The sequence below is a fragment of the Patiria miniata genome, unplaced genomic scaffold (genome assembly GCF_015706575.1).
Source record: "Patiria miniata isolate m_02_andy unplaced genomic scaffold, ASM1570657v1 HiC_scaffold_20, whole genome shotgun sequence".
NCBI classification, from domain to species: Eukaryota; Metazoa; Echinodermata; class Asteroidea; order Valvatida; family Asterinidae; genus Patiria; species Patiria miniata.
The window spans coordinates 20,362,734-20,384,492 of record NW_024037059.1 but is presented as its reverse complement, the minus strand read 5'-3'; the positions used below and the strand labels follow the sequence as shown (position 1 = coordinate 20,384,492).

Below are 21,759 nucleotides of genomic sequence, written 5' to 3'. Positions count from 1 at the left end.
TGGTTTATTAAGGTACAGAATAACAAAGAGGGTTCGTCTTTGATTAATATTCGATTTATATAAAGAAATTATTCATTTATTGTTATAAAACAGTGAGGCACCGATTCACAGATGTACATTCAAGCTTTACATGGCTGTGGTTCTGTACATTGTAGTTCTAAACAACTTAACATTACGCTCAACATGTGTTTGTGCCACTTACATTGCTCTCATGCTTATTGTCAGTGAATACGCAAATGCCCGTTGCAATTTTGGGAACACTTACTTGGTTAGAAATCAATTCATTCGTGAAACTCTACTTCAGTGGGTTTTTCCCGGTAAGTATCCTCAATGCCATGCGAACTCAAAGAGTTTTGAGAAAGCAAACTAAGTAATTTTCCAACTGGAGCAGAGAAATGACTATTCAAAAATTCTTTGGCTCAAATTGGTCACATGCCCAACTTGTCCATTACATGATTGGTTTATCTGTTCTTTACATTTCAAGACTACCCTGCATTCTTCATTCTAGTAATAAAATGTTCAATTAAACGTTTTGAAGGTAAAAATGCAAACTGTATTTTGATTTCATGATTGATTAGTTTATTAAAACATTGGCAAACTTTTTTCAGATGGTGTAACTTCCAGGGTTATTGTCAGTAATAGAGTGTGTAAGTTCACCTCAAAAAGCTGCAAGATTATACGAGAATACAGCACATCCGGGCACCATGTATAGGATCTATGTGTAATGTCCTATGTTACGTGTATGGCAAGCCATGCTTTTCTCTATCGCTGATTGGTTCCCTAGGAAAGCCTAGGGAGAAAATAAAGAAAAAGTTAAACCGCTGAAACAAAATGGTCAAGACGTTAGTGCGAGTAGGCCCGCTGGTCTAATTGTTATGCCATTATTAGAGGGCGCACTATGCACCGTCCACTATCGATCACTAGCGTTTTAGGCCAAGACTACCCATATCCCTGCGCCATCTTCAAAAATATATATTAATTCCCAGCCAGCTAAACACTATCAAGGAAAAGCAGAACTTCCATGCGACAATCACACTACTTAAAACAAAAAAAAATTAACAACACATGTTCTTTTTTATGCTGAAGTAATCCGGTTATCAAATTTATTCACTTTATCAGCAAAAAGGGAAAGGAAACACAGACAATTCCAGGAACACAATAAATGAATACATAAAAATCAATGAATACATAAAAAATTAATATTACACATGTTATATTTCACACAAGAATTCAATGTTGATCAGTTTTAGCCAGACTGCAGATTGTGATAATTTTTGTTAATTTGTGTAATATTTTCTCTAAAAGGCACACCTGGATCAACACCAAATGAATGGTTAAAATGCTTTTGACAACAATTGAAGAAATTGATCAAATTGAATTTTAATACTGACCATATTTTTGCTCCATAAAAAAAAATCTAGTAAAATTAATCTACTTCACTAGGTTTTAAAACCCACAAGTCTACAGGTATTTTTTGTTTTTTTATTCATTTATTAATTAAAAGCTAAAGCATTTTTACTTTCCTTACAGCAACAAATCAAATGTACAAGCAAATCTTTACCCACTTAACCAATGACAAGTGCAATATTTTAACCAGGTCTAGTAGTGCCCCAAAAAGTGCACTTCTGCCATACTGGATACACACAGATAAATACAAATCAGAAATACTACACAAAATTTCACACAGACAAAGGCAGAGTTATATAAAGAAATGCTTTTAAAAATCATGGATCTATGCATGCATGCTGAAAAGCTGGTGATGAGATTCTATTGTTTAAGATGCTAAGCCATCATGTGTTACCGGTTTATATACTCAAGGACCACGAAAGAATCTTTGTCGCATGGGTCTAATTCTGGCGGGCGCACCTAGTAGCCATCGGCAAGGTTGTCTTGTAGTCGGCCGTCTTGGCTCCGTACTTCTTGATGAGGACGTCGCGGCTACTGGTGGCGAATGGATCCGTGGTGCCCTCGTGCTCGATGCAGACTAGCTCCACGTCTACAGGTTCCTCCTGGGAGGGCCTGCAGGTCGACAGGCAGCGGGGCAGAGGGGTCTTGGTGATGCAGGCAAACTGGTTCTTGTTGCCTGGCAGGCTGATCTCGGTGTCATAAGCGAATTCCATTGACGGAACACACTGGTCCTCTGCAAAAAGGTACGCAGCCCAACAAACACTGCATTAGTACACTATAACCTTTCGTTTTAATCCCAGATCAAGCGCCTAGTGTTAAGTATAAAGACTTTTGGCATAAATATTCAAGACCTTCAGGCGTTCAAGAATTGAGGTCATAAGACCAGAAGTCATCCAAAGTCTTACTGCAAGCCCACTTTTAAGTAGAGTGGCACCAGTATTTCTTTGTAATTGTCTGCAGTCATCAGTGATATGACTTGTAATTTGACTTGTGATTGGCAATTTACTTGATAACAACTCTGGGATATTTTGACGATATTCAGAAATCTTATTTGTGAGTGTGATCAACCCTTTGATTGACTGGATTATAATTATAGATATGAAAATGTTCGCAACACACAATTTCTAGAAATTGGTGCACGATAAGTGCAAATTAGGAGTTGTATAATTTGATGAGAGCAACCACAAAACCTCCTGTAATATTGAATATACCTTTAGCGCATTGCTCAGTGGTGTGTTGGAAGCTACGTCCGAAGCGATGAGGGTTCTTGTACAGCTCCCTGTTTGGACCGACCAGCTCATCAGAGACCTCACCGTTGAAATCACCGCACAGACCGCAATGCAGGCCCTTGTACTTCAGAGGCAGCTGTGTAAATCAACAAGTGTTATCAGATGTTTAACTCCCATGTTTTGATTTATAGTAAGCAACACAAAGTCTGAAGTTTACTAATTAAAGCAAGCGTGACTAAAGCGAGAGACTTCTGGTGCCTGTTTCCATCAAGCTAGCGGCAAGGCTTCCATCAAACTTGCGGCAAGGCTTCCAGAACAACAAGGCCATCCGTAAAGGTGGTTACCTAACATCCACTGCACCAAAACAATCATTATCTACCACGAATGAAACCAAATGGCCAACAAAAAGCAAGCTAATAATTACCTAAACAGGCAAGACCAAGACAGCAATGATGTCCAAACATGAACAGGTGACATCCACCCAACCATCACAACTGACTTGGCCAAGACCAAAAGGGAAGGAGCAATCAACAAACAAGCCCATAACAAGCCAAACAATAAAGACAAAACCCATCAATAGGCCAAACTGAGCACTAACCCTTCTCTCCCTGGACTCACCTCAATTTATCAACTCTTGGGTCAAAGAGCGTCTGACTTGGCCAAGACCACAACGAAAGGAGCCAGCATCAAGCAAGCTTATTACTACTCAGACAGCCATGATCAGGAAGCTAAAAACCATTAGCAAGCCAAACTGACTACTAACCAACCCTCTCTCAGAACTCACCTCAACCTTGACGTTGTGGCCGTCGAAGAAGACCTTCAGCTCTTGTTCGGGGGCAAAAAGCATGATGGAGTCTCCCAGCTTCTTGCGGATGATCTTGGCAATGGTCTTGGGCTTGGCAGAGAGCTGCTGAGGTGCCATGGCAATGTCTGCCTTGACGTGGTCCTTGAAGTCTTCCCAGTATTGCAGCTCCTCGCTTCCCATCTCGACCTCCTCAGAGCTGGCGCTCTCTGGCATGTCCCAAGACTAATAATAATAGAGAAGCAAAAATGATCTACGTCAGAAAAAGTGCGAATGAAGGTACAGAACTTAGAGAATGCCTAAAATCCATTGAAGAGAACCCTTGAATTATAGACTAAGATGGTGATTCTTATTGACAGTTAATGAAGTTCTTTTTTTCTTCTTTAAACAAATCAAAATAAGTTGAGTCAGACCAAAAAGAGTCACATAAACTTGTATCAGACATTTAACATCAATATCTGAATGTTGTTAAAACGTTCAAGCAGTTTTAAACTGAAAAACAACAAATAAAACATGCTGTGAGGTGTGTATTTCCTTAAAATTCCACCCAACACATTGTAAAGTTCAAGGAGAATGGATATTTCAGGGACAGCCTAAAATATTAAATTGACGATTCATCTTAAGCTGCTTCTCCGAAATATTTTCCCAATTTGTCCTGTTTATGAAATATGGACCCCTCAGGGATAACCCCAAAAGTTGCTTTCACTGTTAACCCTCATCTGCTCCTTTTCCTCAATGCTATCCCCGGCATTTCCCATGTAGAGAATATGGACCTCTCAGGGATGGCCTCAAAAAAGTATTTTCACTGTTAATCCTTAATTAACCGCTCCTTTTCTGCAACATTATGCCCAGCACTTCCCATATGCTCCCTTCAGATATGGCCTCCAGAAGTATATTTAACAGTTCATCCTTTCTTGCTCCTTTGCCTGCATACAATTCCAAGCGTCTCCCATTTAGAAAATATAGACCTCTCAGGGATGGCCTCAGATGTTAATGCCATTGTTCATGTCTTACCTGTTGCTTCCTCTCCCTGCTCGTCCTGAAGGGTTCCGGCCAGAGGGACTCCTCCTCCTGCTTCTCCAGATCCATGATGTGGACGGTGGGCGAGTCGATGGGCACGTTCTTGATCACACCGTCCTCAACGATGAGCTTCTGCAGCACCTCCAGGTTCTCGTTGGATTCGTTGACCAGGGTGGTGATGTCCTGGTCCAGCAAGTTGGGCACAAACTGGATCTTGGTGTTGTCGATGTAGACGGTGATGATCTGGAATGGGAAGGAGGGTTGAAAGAGAGAGTAGATTTGGTCAAAATGGTTATCGGCTTTGTGCATGGCAGTTGAGGGAGCTCTTTAGACAAATAATCAGCCCGGGATCTGACCTAATCCAGCTTCACAAGTACGCTAAAGGAAATACTTTTGGCCACACAACTTGCGAAAAACAATTCTTGCTTTTAAAGCAATATTAACGGTTTCAGCACTACCAAAAACAGTTTTGAATAACAATTTGTTACAGCTTTGATATCTGCTCAAATCTATGACAGTTTTAAAACAAGCATCAGAAGCATAAATGGTACAAATCAATACTGACATTACAAATGTGAAAATAGACAAAAAATCATGTCCATATGTCCAAAACATCATGACTTTTGCAAATCTCTCTCACACATCAACACATTCTACAAGTCTCCAAATCCCTGGATCTTCACGGACCAACCTTCTTGGTGCCGGTCTGGGTCAGTTTCCTGGACAGGACGACAAAGCGTTCCTTGCTGGAGCAGTCCTTGGCCAGGATGTGATCGCACTTGCTCTGCTCGTAGTTGAAGATCATCTTGTCAAAGGTGATGATGGAGTCGTTCCTCAGAGACTTGCAGTGGTCTGTCGGCAAGAGCAAAACAAAAACAAGGTTTTGAGCTGAAGTGCCGTGCAATGAATATTGTTTGTGACTACATCACAGCTCATATGTATTACTTGAAAGTTTTTATTAGGTTTTTGGACTCACGGATGTTGCGTCCACTGAGCATATCCTCGCTATAACTCATGACCATGTGCCGCTGGAGCTTGTACGGCTGGAGGACCTTCAAGTCCTGGATGATCTGAGGAATCCAGACCCGCTCAAACTTGACGTTGCCCCGGACGTGCTTGATGGAGATGTTCATCTTCTTGTTGGTCTTCTCCAGTTCACCAGTCAGCAGAGCCTGTAATCAGAACATTTTTGAAAATCACTGATTTTGCCAATTTGACGCCAAAAAAATAATAGCGGATTTATAAAAACTCATATTTTGGTTTTGTGTGTTTTGAATCATCATAGCTTCGCCAGTTCGCCGGTAAATGGAACCTGCAAGCAGAAGATTTTAAAATCACTGATTTTGCCTATTTAACACACACAACATTTAAAACAGATCTAAATCTCATGTTCTGGTCTGTATGGTTCGAATTATCATAGATTATATGATAAAAAAAAAGAACTGATTTTGGCAATTAAACACACACATAAAATGAAAGCGGATCTAAATCTCATGTTTGGGTCTGTATGTTTCGAATGATCATAGATTATATACTATTAAATCTCGTAACGTATTAAAAAAAATTACCCATTTACTCTATCATCAAAAAGAAGCAGACATCTTTCGGACACATTTTTGAAAGTAAATTTACAAAAAAAAATACTGAGACAAATTTGAAGAGTAACTTGTGTCTTAAAGAAAATAATTTGTAAATATATGTAAAAGCCTGCCTCAACAGGTTGCGAATATCAAATAGATATTCATAAGGCCAAAAAAAAAAATATTCGGTCTCTGGTCAGATCAAAGTTCCGGAATTGATGCGGGGACGCGGCTTTTTTTTTTTTTTTTGCTTTTTTTTTTTTGTTCTTCAAGCTTGGATTGTACAGACAAGGTGGGGTACTATTTTGCTTTTTTAGTGTCCTCATGTACATTGGTGTCCTCCATAATTTGCCTTGGTGCAATTTCCCATTCCTTGGTGCTCTTTGGTAAAAAAAATTGAGGAGGTGCGGCAATAGAGGGCGCTGTTGGAGCTACCGCGGAACATTTTGGAAAAAAAAAAATTGACGCGCATGATTAAAATCGACGCGCGCGCTGACCAGAGACCGACTTATTTTTTTTTTGGCCTAACATAATGGCATAAACTTTTGAGATAAATTCGCAGAAATGACCAGTGCTTAAGCCTGTATTTCTTTCCATTTTGTTTAGTAACAGGTTCAGTAGACGGCAGTGCCAGCTCTCAAAGTTGGCAGAGGTGCGACTTAGCCATCTTTGTCTTGGGTTTAGCCTTACCGTCTTGTCGGGGTTGTGGACTTCAGCCTGCTCGGTCGTAACCCTTCCCCAAATCAGCTTCTTGACCATCTCGAGTCCCTGGTAGAAAAAGGCCTTGTACGGCTTCTTGACCATCTGTGAAATATTTTTTAAATCAAAATATTGTAAATATTGTGATACAGTCTAACAGTTGAGTCCAGGTCCGGTCACAATTAAATTCACAAGTCCAGTCACAAGTATAACAGGGGATGAACCATACCAAAGACATGCCTGTGTCACAGTTACTTTATATGGCTAGTGAATTGAGTTGGGCCTGGATGACTTGCGATGGCATTGTGATGGCCTTGTGAGGGCCTTTGTAATTGACTCGATTAACACTAATAGTGATATACTTTTAATTTTCCTTTATGCCACTTGTTCTATTCTTTTTAAGAGCAATGTTTTTTTCCCGCCACTGGTTGAGAGAAGAGCCAGAGTTTAGTATATTAACAAGTTTTAAAAGAGATCTGAAGACTTTTAATATGCCTATATGTAACAACACAATTGTTGTGGCTACATGTCAGATAGTGGAAATATCACATACATATCCTCCAATCTAAATTTACTAAAGATTATAATAATCTTGTTTTTTTTTTGCATTACAGCAACATTTGAACTAACTTGATACGTCAATAAATTTGTATTTATGTTTGTACCACCACGATTGTGTCCGTTTGTACCTTCATTACCAACAATGGTGTCTGTTTGTATCCCCCCAACGGTGTATGTTTGTACCCCCATCCCCATCACCCCTCCCCCCACAACGGTGCCTGTTTGTACTCCGACCCAACCCTCCCCAACAAAGGTGTCTGATTGTACCCCCACCCCACCCTCCCCTCCCCAACACTGGTGTCTGGTTGTACTCCCACCCCCTATGGTGTCTGTTTTTACCCCCATCCCCCCCAACGGTGTCTGTTTGTACACAGACCCCCCAACAGTGGTGTCAGTTTGTACCCCCAACTCCCTCGCTCCACAATGGTGTCCGTTCGTACACACACCCCAACAGTGGTGTCAGTTTGTATCCCCAACCCCCTCGCTCCACAAAGGTGTCCGTTCGTACACCCACCCCCCGACAGTGGTGTCTGATTGTACCCCCAGGCACCCCCCCCCCCCCTAATTGACACCTTCATTCACTTAAAAATATGGCCTACATGCAATAACTTATAATGACTTGTTTAACATCACTCTGCAATGCTGTACATTTTTGTTCCCTGCCCTTCATCACCACATACCTCGTTGTGGGTCAGCTCAGCGTGGATGGCCCGCAGCTCCTCCCGTTCCTTACGCAGGGACTTACAAGCCTGGGAGCACTTGTTATTCTCCCGGATGTTCTTCAGGCATTCAATCTTGTCTGGAGTCTCCTCCAAAAGCTCTCTCTGCTGCTTCTCGGATCTCTGGACACGAGCCTGGTGAACCGAATGACACAAAAACATCAGACTCTCCTTTGGATATTTTTCTTTCAAGGAAAAAGAAAATTCCCTTGACCAACACCATAGTCAGTAACCAGATTATTCAAAATCTTCCAAGTTTGCAGAATTAAATTACATTATTAAAGGCCGGTCCCTACTTCACACAAATTTTGGTTTGAAGTAAATTCATTAGGGTAATAGTAAATATCAATTATGAACATGGATTTTTTCTGAAGTCTCACTGACCATATTTGTTGTCATGCGACTTCTGTTGCATTTGTATGAAGTAGGAACTAGCCCTAACAAACGTTTTGCCAAACTACTTTTACAGGACGTTTGATGCCCTATACATTGGGTTCTTGCAAAATTGGTACATACTAGACGATTCACTAAAATTCTCAGCAAAACATGCCAAGGATCTGTAACTAAGGGTTAACCTGCCAAATACTAAGACATCTGCATCAAATAAAAGGTGTGCCAAAGTAAGTTGTCAGCTCAGTTTTCAGATAGTAATTACTTGGGTTTTGGAGAAAAAAAACTTGACAAGCAAGTTTCAAAATTAGTATAACTGAAAAATATTTTTTTTCAACAAAACAAGTCCATCAAATTAAAAAATTTGATCTGATGAATAAAAAAAGTCCAGTAAATGCTTCATCATTATCAATTCTCATTTTGCAGATAGAAATCTACTACCAAGTACTCTAGCCAGACTTACGTCTGGCTAGCTAGGTTGAGGGAACACTAAGTGTTTGAAAGGTTAGAGTGCAATTTCCACTTCAGTCAACCTGAACCCAATACGGGTGGGCAAATCCACGTTACACACGTTACAGTTTTGATGTACTTTTGAGTTTCCTTGGGCTGTAATTACCTTACTGAAAAGGTTTAATAACTGTTATCCCCATGGTAGATAGAGTAGACCTAGACCTTGGTCTTTTATCCATTGAAAAGAAATTTCCACAGGTTGCCTGTATGAGGACACTTTTTGATCAAAGCATGTTTGCTTTTTATGCATGTCCGAAAATGTAACGTGAGTAACCGATTTTGTGCGTCTTGTTCATCATACAGAACACATTTTTCTGGATGTCATCTTTGGTGCTTAGGTAGGTCTAGGTCTACTCTATCTACCATAGGGATAACAGTTATTAAACCTTTTCAGTAAGGTAATTACAGCTCAAGGAAACTCAAAAGCACATCAAAAGTGTAACGTGAGTAACCGTGGAATTGCCCAAATGAAAACTAAGCCCAAACTTAATGTCAAGGGAAGGAGATATGCACGTTCTCTGACCTTGATCTGCATCTTCTGGTCGTCCAGGCAGCTCTTGCCCCACTGGCTGTTGAACTTGAAGAGGACCTTGGGGTCCAGGGGAACGTCGGGCAGGCCCTGGATGGGCTCCAGCTTCTGAGACTCTGGGAGGGTGACGGCGTAAGCTGGGTGTTCAAGCTCGCCTTGGATGCAGAGTGTCTGTCAAAACGAACAAAAGCCACAAAATTAAGCCATCACAAATCATCCTAATGGGCGGTGAGCTGATTGCTTACATTCCCCCTCCCCCTCCCCCACCCCACCCCACCCCACCCACCATTGTAGTTCCTGACATTATCGTACCACTTGGGGTTGGCACATTCGCAGAGGCCTAGCTAAGGCCAAGTACAAAAAAATAAACCCATTTGTGGTCTCCGCCCACTTCCTTTTTCCTGCCTGCCTACTTTTTTTTTCTAATTGCCAAATTTCACATCGCACCTATGTTTTCGCAATATATTTTGTCATTTTCTATGCCGCGCTCTAGCACAATTTTAGCTATGTATGCAAATTCAAAATCTGGTGGAAAGGGCTCCTTTGGACACAAAAGTATCAGCAAAAGAGTCGAGAAAATTGAAGAAACCATCGCCATCCTGGAAAATCCACCTTCTTGGGAGACAAGGGCCTCCTTCTCCTTTTTTACAAATAGCTCGGACGACAAAGTATTGTTTTATTACTTGGCCTAACATTCGCGCCAATGTTTGCATGAACGGAATGCATCTATGTACCATTTTTACGTAAGAGGGAGGGAATGCACATGACTGTGGGCACATGACAACAAATGCACTGACAAATTTTCCCAGCTTAACAAGTGAATATATAAATCAAATAATATTCTAATAAATACCTGGATGTCCTCCGTCTCCTCACGGAGCTGGTCCTGGTGGACCGGATCAGGACGGAAGATCTTCTTGGCAGTCATAACATCAAAGCGCACCGCCTTGTAGAACTCATCCTGCTGATCCAGACTGATCCGGCTAACTAGCTCACGGATTGGCTGGGTGCCATTGGTGGTAACCTGCATAACATGAATATTCAACGCAAATAATAATGGATTTTGAAATCTCTTCTGTTATTATCTTTCTGCGATTGGTGCTGATCTACAGACACATGAATATTCATTGTCAAATAAAGACAGAATTTAAAATCTCATCCCTTATTGGCTGCCACGGGTGCTGATCTGCATAGCCATAAATATTCATTGTAAAATAAAATGGGGGTTGAAATCTCCTCACTTATTGCCTGGCTGTTATTTGAACTGATCTGTAAAGACATGAATATCTGTTGTCAAATAAGGATGGAGTTTGAATCTCTTCACTTTTTGGCTGACCCTGGTAAGCTCGGTGGTCGAGTGGTAAGATGTCTGCAGTAGTAGACAAGTGATCGTGGGTTTGAGTCCCATTATAATTAAAGCTTGTAATGTTTTTCTCGCAAGCCTTCGAACAATTGACCTATCACCATTTGCGATAATAGACAATCCTAGGGGGAATTTTGTACGTTAAGTTTGTCTCAGATTTTGTGCGTTATCTGCATCCAATTTGTATATCATATAATTGGACAATATTTCACCAGCTGCGTTGAGGCGATTCTACTGCGATAGGTCAATACTGAGTATACAGTGTTAATAAAACACGTTGGCGAAGGGAAAAACTCAATCTAAAAAGATTTATCCCTGTTTGGATAAATATTTTGGCAAATGTAGGAAAAATCTCAAAGGTACCAAGCAAATTGAAGGAATGCTGTTGTTCTGAAATAAGTATGAATCTCCAGAAACTTAACATTATTTTATATGTTTCAACTTTTTAAAACAGAATTAAACTTTACAATGCTTTCTGCTTGTACAATTGAATACAGAAGATTTTAGTTATACCATTTTTGTACATAAAATTGTTGACATTTTTCAAGAAGAAACAGCATGACTTACGTTGAAGTAGATATGGTACAGTTCCACGCTCTTAGTGCTGTCTGGGATAACCTCCTCGGTATGGTCATGTGACCTGTCCTCTACCTCCTCCCTGGTAAACGGCCACTTGGCACTGTCGTACTTCCAGTCCTCGAAGCGCTTCAGGAACTCCATGCCCACGGTGCGGAACGACGTCTGCGGCTTCTGGTACATGGGGATGGGCACGTCTTTGCCGTTAACGTGATCGTGCTCGTCCGATTCCTCGGAGCTGGACTCGGTCATGAAGTGCTGCTTCAGTAAGAACTTCTCCTGCGAAACAAATTCAAAAATAAGTTTTTTTTTTTTTTTTTTTTTAAATGGGCACGTCTTAATTGCTTGTATGGAGTTATTATCCAGGTCTTCAACAATTACAATTATTAAAGATATTGACTAATTGGGGAACCACCAACATAGGGCTGGACAGCTCAGTTGGTAAGAGCACCGGAACGGTTATCCGGAGGTCGAAGGTTCAAGCCCCGCTCCAGTCAATTTCGTTGTTCAACTTTTCATATTTTTTTAACGACTTTTGATTTTGAACGTGCACAAAGACATAGCGTAGTTGCGTTCGTATGTCTCCCCCCAGTGGTCTCTCATAACTCTCTCTTTCCTACCGTTGAGGGGGTACTTGTGCGCATGGAGCCCATAGCTCTGAAACCTCGTTTCAGACGCGACCTCTGACTTGAGGGTTTGCAATAGTGGAAAATCAATGAGTAAAGGTCATAGAGCTATATTAAATTACTAGAGCGCTAACTCGTCATTCTGCACGCGGAGACACTTTGAAGCTGTCCTGGGCGCAGACATTTTGAATTGATGTGTGTGTTTGTAGAACATAATGAAATTAGATGGATTGTATTTTGAAAGTGTACTCTACATGCAACGTGCAAGTAAAACATACGCAAACAACTTAAGCGCGTCATTGACGGTTAAAAAAACCTGACGGCAAAAAGCATCTGCAGCGAATACGCACACGCGTTGCGCTGTCTGTGTAGAGCAAAATGAGACGCTCATTTGCTGATCGTGCGTTTCGGATTTGGGCGTATTGGCTTCGATAACGCACCGGTATGGAATACAAAGGCAGATATGCAAATAGCCGTACAAAAGCCGTACAAAATGTCTAGGTCTCCATAGGTTTGTGCACAAACATGGATGCGCCCAGCAGGCATTACTTTGTACACGAAGTTAGCGCTCTAGTAATTTAATACAGCTCTATGGTAAAGGTCTTCCTTCCATGACACTTTTTTGTAACAAGGGTTGGAATCATATACCCAGGCCAATATGTGTGCTAGGACTTTAGTCCCTAGCCTATCTATGGTTTTCCCTATGTACTATCTTCCAAAGTTTTCCTTCCATGACTAAAGTTGACCATTTGTTTTATTCTTCTTTAAGTTTTTTTTTTCAGGCTTTTGAGCTCAAATACCTGTGTACTGTTTTAGAAACTCAGAGATGCCAACTTAACAGACTACAAAATAGTAATGATTCTTCCTGCAAAGTGTTATGCTAATGTAAATACATAGGACAACAGTCAGGTTTAAGAGTAACCACAGTACTTTTCAGAGTAACCACAATGTTGGCGTATAGGACAGCTGGAATTTGCAAGAGTAGTAACATGCCTCAAAATCCTAATAATTACTCCAAAAGAGTAATGGTCGGCATCTCCGGAAACTCTTTGTTTCAGTACCATTAATAAGAAATGCATAAAATGGCTAGGATGGATGTCATAACCCTTCGTGGATCAAGACCAAAAACTTTACGCGGAATGGCCACACAGAGAATTTTATCACCACATGTGTTTATAGGTCACTAAACCTGGCAAGCCTGTACATGCACAAGATATAGGTCATTCACATGTCCAGGGATTGTTTACAACCTGTCTGAGCTCTGGGCGGCACGAGGGGTTGAAACAAAGGGATCGGCGGCACTTGCGGGTTGGCCACTAAGATCTCCCATTACTGCACAAAGGCATTAGGTGCCATCTTGACTTCTGTCTTTCAACACTCCTTACTCCTGAGTGGCTAGAGTCTGGCCAATGGGAGTCTAACAGGCTTGTGGTATATAGTAGGGGTGAGGATTACAGGGAAGCTTGGCCTAATTGGCCTATTGAAAAAAAAAAGTATGCCCATATTTGGAAAATGTGGAGAATTTTATCGGGGCTCGACTGCGCAAAGGGTAAAGACGACTACCACAACTATTTCCCGTGCCTATCTCTGTTTGGGGGAGGTGGGGGTGGGGAGGTGGCGGATGTCACAAGAGGGGGAAGGGTTCTTATAACCTTGAATTCTTGGTACTGCTGCTGCGTCTTGAACTCGTTCTCCAGCTTCATGTAAGCGACGACGTTCCTGGGGGCATTCTGCCCGGGCCTGACGGTCACGTTGACATCCACGGGGCCGTTGAAGATCAGATGGGTCGGGCCGTAGGTGAAGCTGCAGGAGCGCGGCACGCGACGCGTCTTCAACTCCATCTCAACGCCGAGAGAGTCCTTGCCAACATTCCAGGTGCTCTATTAAAATACAATAACAGATGTTTTGTTGACTTTAATAACCCACTGAAGCCCGGTTCATACTTCACGCGAAAACTTGTGCGAAGCGAAATTCATGTCGTCAACAATGGTGGACGCGCTTCGAATGTATTGTTGACGTCACAAATTTCGCTTCGCTTTTGCTTTCGCGTGAAGTATGAACCGGGCTTGATACCTGTACTACATTGTGTTACATTCCCAGATGAATATTTAAAAAAAACTTCAGTGCTGGGACGGTTTGGGGTTTTGTTGTCAAGTCCATCAAAAGTCAAATTACAAGTTAATCACAGGTGCATGTAACATGGTACAAGCAATGACAAAGACATGTCATCATTACAGTTCATTGCGAATAGCCTGTGACTTGACGTGAGGACTTGTTATTGACTGTGAAAGAGACTCTCCACAACTTAACAAAAATTGTTACTGCTTTGTCACGAAATTAGCCACAAAACAGACAGACAGAAATAAGGGAAATAATGGGTAAGGCCAAAAAAAAAAAAGTCTCCGGTTTCTGGTATGGAGCTTGCCCCAAAAGTGGTGCGGCGACGCGGCTTTTTTTTTTTCTACCTGTTTTTTTTTTTTTTTTTGGCTTCAAATGTCGGCTGATGACTGCAAATGGTGCCCGACTAAACTTAGTGCAAATATATGGGAGTCCAGAGAGGCCACATAAATCTTATTCTCGATCATAACCCCATCTAAAAACACGTTAAAATTGTGCAGCAGCAGAATTCCAGTCAAACCAGTGAGTTTGGCGGTTTTGAAACATCATCTTGTATTGCGCGTGCATACCAGAAACCGGAGACTTTTTTTTTTGGCCTAATAAGAATAATGGGTATTTCTAAAGCACACGTATCTACCACTATTGGTGCTCAAGGCGCTACATCATTATTACGCTGCTCATTGGGCCAGTGAAACGTTCCAAAGACCATCTTAGCTCCCTGGGGAATATACAGCTTGATGCTGCCATTTCGGTGCAAAGCAGCTACAATCAACCACAATTACCATCTCTGCCCTGACAGGTACCCAATTTACTCCTGGGTGGGGAGAAGCAATGAGTGACAAAGTGCCTTGCCCAAGGGCACATGCACAATGACCCCAGGCTGGACTCGAACCCACAACCTGCAGAATTACCCGCAGACCACAAATTCAATGCTCCAGATAGACCACGAGGCCACGGCACTCCACAGGTGATTAGAACAGAATCAGTTGGACAATGTTTGTTCCTCTTACCGTGACCGGCCTGGGGCTCATCAGCTTGCCCTTGATCAGTCTCTTATTGAAGGTATACCGGTTGTTCTCTTGGGACTCTCGGACAACTTCAGGGGTCTGAATCTGTGGACGAAACAAAAAAGAAATCTTCACACATGTTCGGACAGACGCTCAACGGTTAGGCCAACAAAAAAAAATATTCGGTCTCTGGTCAGACCAAAGTTCCGGAATTGACGCGGGGACGCAGCTTTTTTTTTTTTTTTTTTTTGCTTTTTTTTTTTTCTTCAAGCTTGGATTGTACAGACAACGTGGGGTACTATTTTGCTTTTTTGGTGTCCTCATGTACATTGGTGTCCTCCATAATTTGCCTTGGTGCTCTCGATCATTTGCCTTGGTGCTATTTTCCATTCCTTGGTGCTCTTTGGTAAAAAAAAAATTGAGCAGGTGCGGCAATAGAGGGCGCTGTTGGAGCTACCGCAGCACATTTTGGAGACAAAAAAAGATTGACGCGCATGATTAAAATCGACGCGCGCGCTGACCAGAGACCGACTTATTCTTTTTTTGGCCTTGTGTTGACAATTTTGGGGCTGGTTTTGCTGGAAATACAAAATTTGTAAATTAGTAGAATAGGCATTCGCATCAAAAGAACTAAGCACGACATCTGAAACAAGTTAAAGACCAACTATTGCAGTTGTTTGAAACAGCACCAGTAATTGGAGAATTGGTACATAAAGTTTGCCTGTCCGAAACTAACTTCATTTAGGTTGACTCAAGTCACTCTGAACACATTTCAGCTCAGCACACCTCTGGAATGCCAGGTGTAAACCTATTTTAGGTTCAGTACTCACCGTCTCCTGCTCTGGCTTTTCGATGTAAGTGAAGGTGTAGGGTCGGCTGCGCAGCGAGACGGCCTGGTGCTCAGTGGAGGGCGTGTCAAAGCGAGTCTCGTACAGCTTCTTGGCCACGTCGACGTTAAGCTTGCCGGTGAGGACGGCCGATGTGTTCATGGCGCCGTTCAGGTACAGACCGGACATGACGTTGTCCAGGGAGACTTTCATCTTGGCCATGATGGTAACAGCGGCCCTGGGGGTAAGGAACGATTTTAAGAATTTGTCAGTTTTTGCCGGTCCCAAAAAGGGGCCAGCCTATAGTTTTCTTTGTACCTGACCGACTAACCGAATGACTGAATGACTGTCACTTGTGAATTAGTCTGGTTGTTGGCTTTTGAAGGGAGCCGGGCAGTGTCATCGTATAGGATTACCTTGTAATACATGTAGACTAAATCTGGCCCATTGCGTACACCAGATGCATTAACAGCCATTCTGAATCCACTGAATATAATTTGTTTGCATCTGGGACAAGCTTTACTAGATTTACCTTGTCTTTTTCTTTTAACCCTCCCACTATTTAAACAGTCCGAGACAGTCAAAACTTCTATTCACTTCCCCTGCTATACTTTTAACACAGGCTAGTCACCAACACTCAGATAATATGTCAAGCAAGCACTGTGACCAGACAACTTCAGTCAACAGACCATGAGCAGACCAAGCAGGACATTGTGGGCACAGCTGGCTTATCAATCACCCCGAGTCAAAGCAAAGCTCTATCAAGTTACATAAACAGTCACAACCAGTCAATCCTGCTTTATGTAGGTCGCGAATTCTTAACAGTTGAAAACAGTCACTTGATTGACTTTGACTGAAAGGGCAACTTGGCACAAAATGGATGTTTGCATTGGAGGGTCAATTTATTCTAAAAATGGTATATTAATCATATGTATTTCATTTTAGGGATTTCTCCTTACTAATGGAGCTAAACGATGGTCACACACGAATCACTCCTATTACCGTCTTCCATCCTTACCTTGGCTTGACGGTTCCAGTCACGTCCACCGTCTCCAGCTTGACAGCCTTGTCACTCAGAACGTCAGTCAGTCTGGGCGTCAGGACAGCCCTGCCGCTGACGTCCAGCGCCACCATGGCTGCAGAGTCCACCCAGAGCTGCAGTGGCAGGCCGATCTCTGTCGGGATCTCGTGCACGCCCCGGCCCAGGCTGAAGAGCTTGCGGTAGGAGTAGGGGTTCTCACCTGAGCGCATCTTGTCCTCAATGTCGACCATTTTCTCGGATGCTGGTCAGGAAAGATTTGGGGTTAGAATACAAGACTCAAGCCCCTGTAGACTTTATTAACCCTAACCCTCCAGGCTATATTGGCTTGAAACCCTGCCAAACGCAGCAACATGCAACACTTGTAAAAATGACAAGCCTGCCCAGTGTAGCAAGATCCATCAGGTCAAAAGTCTCAAGGCCAAACTGCCTCAGAGTCTGTAGTCCCCCAACGCAGCAGGATACAACTGTGGCATTGTTCAATGGGACTAGCCCTCAGTGTCTCAGAAGTGGCCGGTTTATGCACTGGTGTTGGTAGCATTTTCAATCAAAGTGCACCAGACTTTTCCACCTGATGCACTGTGATGCGTCTGGCAGGGTTAGGGTTAAGGTACGGTAGAAGAGGCTGCAGTTTTGACTTAGTATCCCAAAATGTCAAGGGAGGATGTTCCAGCAAAGGTTCCAATGAGTGGTGACTCACACAGTTCAAAACTTTCTTTCACCCAGGTGACAATCTCAGTTGAAACCAGTTGTGAACTGGAAACTGGTGACTGATCTGGAACTGGTTTAAGTGGTGTAACTAGGTGACAATCTCAGTTGAAACCAGTTCAACTGGAACCTGGTGACTGATTCTGAACTGGTTTTACTGGTATAACTAGTTCAAAACCAGTTACACCAGTTCAAAAACCAGTTACACCAGTTCAAAACCAGTTTTATACCGGTTCAAAACCAGTTCCAAACCAGTCACCAATTTCCAGTTCCACTGGTCAAGTTGAAACCAGTCCAACCAGTTAACTAGTTTCAACTGGAATTTTCACCAGGGCAGGTTGTGAGATTTGCCTATTTAGACATTAACTGACGTGGTTTACACATGTACAACGCAGGGTATGCATGACCAATTTTGTTTTTGTTTCTTTACAGGCTTCTGAAAAGCACTGAGCATACAATAATAATCAAATTTACAAGGGCAAATCACAATTTCAAAGTCTTTTTTTGGTCAAATTTGGCCACTAAGGGTGCGTTTCGATGAAGGCTTGATTTATGAATAGTCTTTAGAAGCTTGTAAATATAACAATGTCTGCGGAAGCTAGATGTTAATTCAACATTGAGTTTTGCCCTTCAATGAAGTGCTGAATGCGCAACACAACCAATGATTCCCTATGTTTACAGAGTCCAAATTTCACACACTACACCAGATTTCTTAGATAACTCACTGCCTTCCAGGTAGGACCAGATAGTGGGCTTGTCCACGGTGACGGTTCGTAGCTCGTTGCCGAAGAACTTCAAGTAGCCTGAGGCCTTCAGAGCATTGGTGTCGGAGTCGATCACAGTCGTTCGCAGCTGTTCACGTACAGGGGTGAAAGAACAACATGAATTGAAATCATGATTGATCACTACATCAATTTTTATTTTTCTTAAGGTTGCAGGAAGGATAGTACTAAAGGCCTTTCCCTCTCCTCTGCTTGGGAACTTCTGGGAAATGATGTTGATAATGTCCAGATATAGGACTTCACAAAATGACACTTGATGACTTCATGATGGCGTCATGCTTTGTGAATGACGTACAGTTTTCGTTCATGTTAAATTTGAACAAGATACAAGCTTCGGAAGTTTCGGAAGTGACAAAAGTGCAGCCTAGAAAAAAAATTGTGTGTATGGGATTTTTGGATTAAAGAAGGTGAGATAGAAAGGAAAAGTAACATTTCAGAACAACAAAATAAGGTTCTTAAAACGGAAGTCCATAACCAACGCTCGCGCAATGGAACATATGATTTATCTGCATGAGTGAAGACTTCTTATAGTTTTGAACTTAACATAAAATCCATTGGGTTATTTCAATTTAAACAAAGAATTTGAAAAATATCATTCATGTGGGGCCAACGGATCTCTAAAACTTCTTGAAAAGGTCTTCCCTCTTGTGAGGTACTGAATGAGAATTTGGCTCAAACAAACACACGTTTACCTAACAATGAATTTTGACTCTAATACATGTACCAATATTCCTTCATCAAAATAATACACAATCAAAGCTTGTCATTTTCTGCTCTGAAAATTTATATAATTGATCAAGAATTAGTGGTCTCGATTTCAACAGTGATAACAAAACCAGACCCAACCTGTCCATCCAGAGCGTCAAGGTCTCTCTGGGCCGGGGACTTCTCCCGGCTGTCGGACAGGGGGGCGTTCAGCTTCTTCATGAACTCCTTGGTCTTGCGGACGGGCCGGGCAATGCCCAGGATCTTCTCAGCGATGTCTCGCAGGTTCTTGGCGTGGAAGCCGGCCTCCACGATGTTGAGGCTGTGGTCCAGGATGGTGGCGCCCAGCTTGACGGAGCCACTGACAGGGAACGGGGATGCAGGGGTGCCGATCAGGGAAGCTTCCGAGCTGAGACTTATCTTCTGTTGCCCTGGAGAATTACAACAACAAAAACAATGGAGAGTGCAAATGAAATGAATTTTCTCAAAACTCAAAGGCATAACTAAGGGGGACATGAGGGGCACAACCAATTCCCCCCCCCCCCCCCACTGAATTTGGCTTTACGTCCCGTCCGAAGGATGAAGCAATAATGGTTAAGTGCCTTGCTTAAGGACACAAGTGTCCAGACCCGGGCTCAAACCCACGCCACTGTTGCCTCTGAAACACCAGAGCATGAGTCCAGGCTCTTAACCGCTAGGCCATGACACTCAAATGTGAACAAACCCAAAAAAAAACATGTGAACAAACCCACAAGTGTCTAAGCATCAGGCATGACTACGATGCCATCAAGATAGTCCGTCCCAATGGCCCCTCCCACTTTTCTCTTTGTAACCGTTTGAGGGGTCAGGGAGTACATGTGCAAACAAATTCATTCCGCTGACTTACAGGAGGTAGGCGACCACATGAATCTCTTGGAGTACAGTGCTCCTTGGACGATGGGCTTCAGCGTCAGTAGTGCCTTCCTGGCAACCTTGGTCCTACACGGAGGCAAAATCATCCAGGTTATTTACTGTTTATTGTGGCTATTTCAGGCATTCCGACGAGGTTTGTTTTTTAATTTGGAAATGTAATTTAACCCTCCTAAGCTTGATTCTGAACATTATACCTATGATTGATTAAGTCATTGCAAGTCCATCACAACTCATCCAGTCCTGAATCAACTTGTAAGATATTAAAATGAACTACACGTGTGTCTCTTCTTAATGCAGCTCATTTTTTGAAACCTCAGCTTTATTTTAACATTCAGCTTGGCGCAATAGTCACTGTAGCACCCAAAACTGCCCTGCCTGATACTCTCTGTACCACCCAAAACTGCCCCAGTTCTACATGACTTTAGGGATTAATCGGGGAATAAAAACAATTTTATCAAATCTTACTTAATAAATACAATGTAATACATTATGGCACCTGTGCTATCCGGTTCGTTAGTGTGACGTCATCTCAACGTAACCATGCCTACTTCACATGGTGTAGCATAGCACGAATAAAACCGGAAGTTAATGCAACTTGAGTGTTTAGCGAATGGGCGCTTGTAATCAGTGGTGCGTGCGTGTGCGACGTTTTTACTAACGAACTGGACAGGTTAAACAGATTTCAGTCTCCTAAGTTTGGGAATCTTGCACAATATTAAACCATGTTCTCTGTGACACACATTAGACTCGATACATGAGGCCAAAGTTGTGACCATTAATGGTTTCTGGAGACAGGTATATGAAACCAAAGCTGGGACAATGCCATGGTTTAGGGAATGCCCCAAACAATTTTGCATGTTCATTCATATAAACACTTTCTTTTATATTGCTGAAAGTAGCAGTACATACTGAGAAGATCCCTAAAGTAGATAACACACAACGAGTAATCAACTAAGGAACAAGAATAATTGAACAACACCTTAAAATAAAATGAAATAACTTACAGGTTCTTCTTGCAGTATTGGTAGTTGGAGACCAGCCCCTCCAGGTGACTGTAGACAAAGCTGGCCACTTGCTTGGACTTGTCTTGCTTGAGGTCATTCACGATGGACAGGACCACGTCAGCCTTGGGCTCCGCGTCCATGATGATGACGTAGGCGGCGACGCGGACCTGGGGGTCCTCCTCCATGTTCTTGACGAAGGGCATCAAGAGGGGCACAACCTGGGGCATTGAAATGACAAGGCAGGGATAAAGCTTAGAACTAAAAATGCTCTCAAAATGGGAAGGAAATCTCATCCACGAGGGATCCTTATGTGAAGTAGCTAAGAAATAAGAATACTGTCATCAAAATGCCGTATTTGACCAGTATTCAAATGAGAACAATTGAGAACTTTACTCAGAACTAAGAATGTTTTCAGAATGCAAGACATGATCCCAAACTAAGTGGAACCATTAGTAAAAGAGCTCATCAAAGAAATGAACTCTAAACTAAAAGTGTTCTCAAAATGGAAGATGTTGCAATAATTAAAGAGGGAACAAAAGGTAAGAACAAGCACCTAAACGCTGACTAAAATTGGTAGATATGACTCTTTTATGTTCTTGTCAAAATAATCCCGGCGTTATCTGGTTAAGAATGTTTATCAATGACT

At 42.3% G+C, this 21,759-nt stretch overlaps 1 protein-coding gene across 1 annotated transcript in view; it reads right to left on the bottom strand.

Moving 5' to 3' along the window:
• Positions 1–1,071: 1,071 nt before the first annotated feature.
• LOC119728158 (vitellogenin-5-like) overlaps positions 1,072–21,759 on the bottom strand; it is a 36,337-nt gene continuing 15,649 nt past the window's right edge. Inside the window, exons 15-33 of the mRNA XM_038200237.1 lie at positions 21,114–21,331; positions 20,084–20,175; positions 19,339–19,628; positions 18,436–18,562; positions 16,982–17,246; positions 15,967–16,201; positions 15,140–15,241; positions 13,664–13,891; positions 11,377–11,664; positions 10,300–10,470; positions 9,441–9,617; positions 7,979–8,152; positions 6,729–6,842; positions 5,435–5,630; positions 5,150–5,310; positions 4,453–4,701; positions 3,421–3,663; positions 2,619–2,772; positions 1,072–2,140 (exon numbers count right to left, since the gene is read on the bottom strand). Coding sequence (XP_038056165.1) covers positions 1,848–2,140; positions 2,619–2,772; positions 3,421–3,663; positions 4,453–4,701; positions 5,150–5,310; positions 5,435–5,630; positions 6,729–6,842; positions 7,979–8,152; positions 9,441–9,617; positions 10,300–10,470; positions 11,377–11,664; positions 13,664–13,891; positions 15,140–15,241; positions 15,967–16,201; positions 16,982–17,246; positions 18,436–18,562; positions 19,339–19,628; positions 20,084–20,175; positions 21,114–21,331 — 3,777 coding nt within the window. The 3' untranslated portion in view covers positions 1,072–1,847. The remainder of the gene's footprint in view (positions 2,141–2,618; positions 2,773–3,420; positions 3,664–4,452; positions 4,702–5,149; positions 5,311–5,434; positions 5,631–6,728; positions 6,843–7,978; positions 8,153–9,440; positions 9,618–10,299; positions 10,471–11,376; positions 11,665–13,663; positions 13,892–15,139; positions 15,242–15,966; positions 16,202–16,981; positions 17,247–18,435; positions 18,563–19,338; positions 19,629–20,083; positions 20,176–21,113; positions 21,332–21,759) is intronic.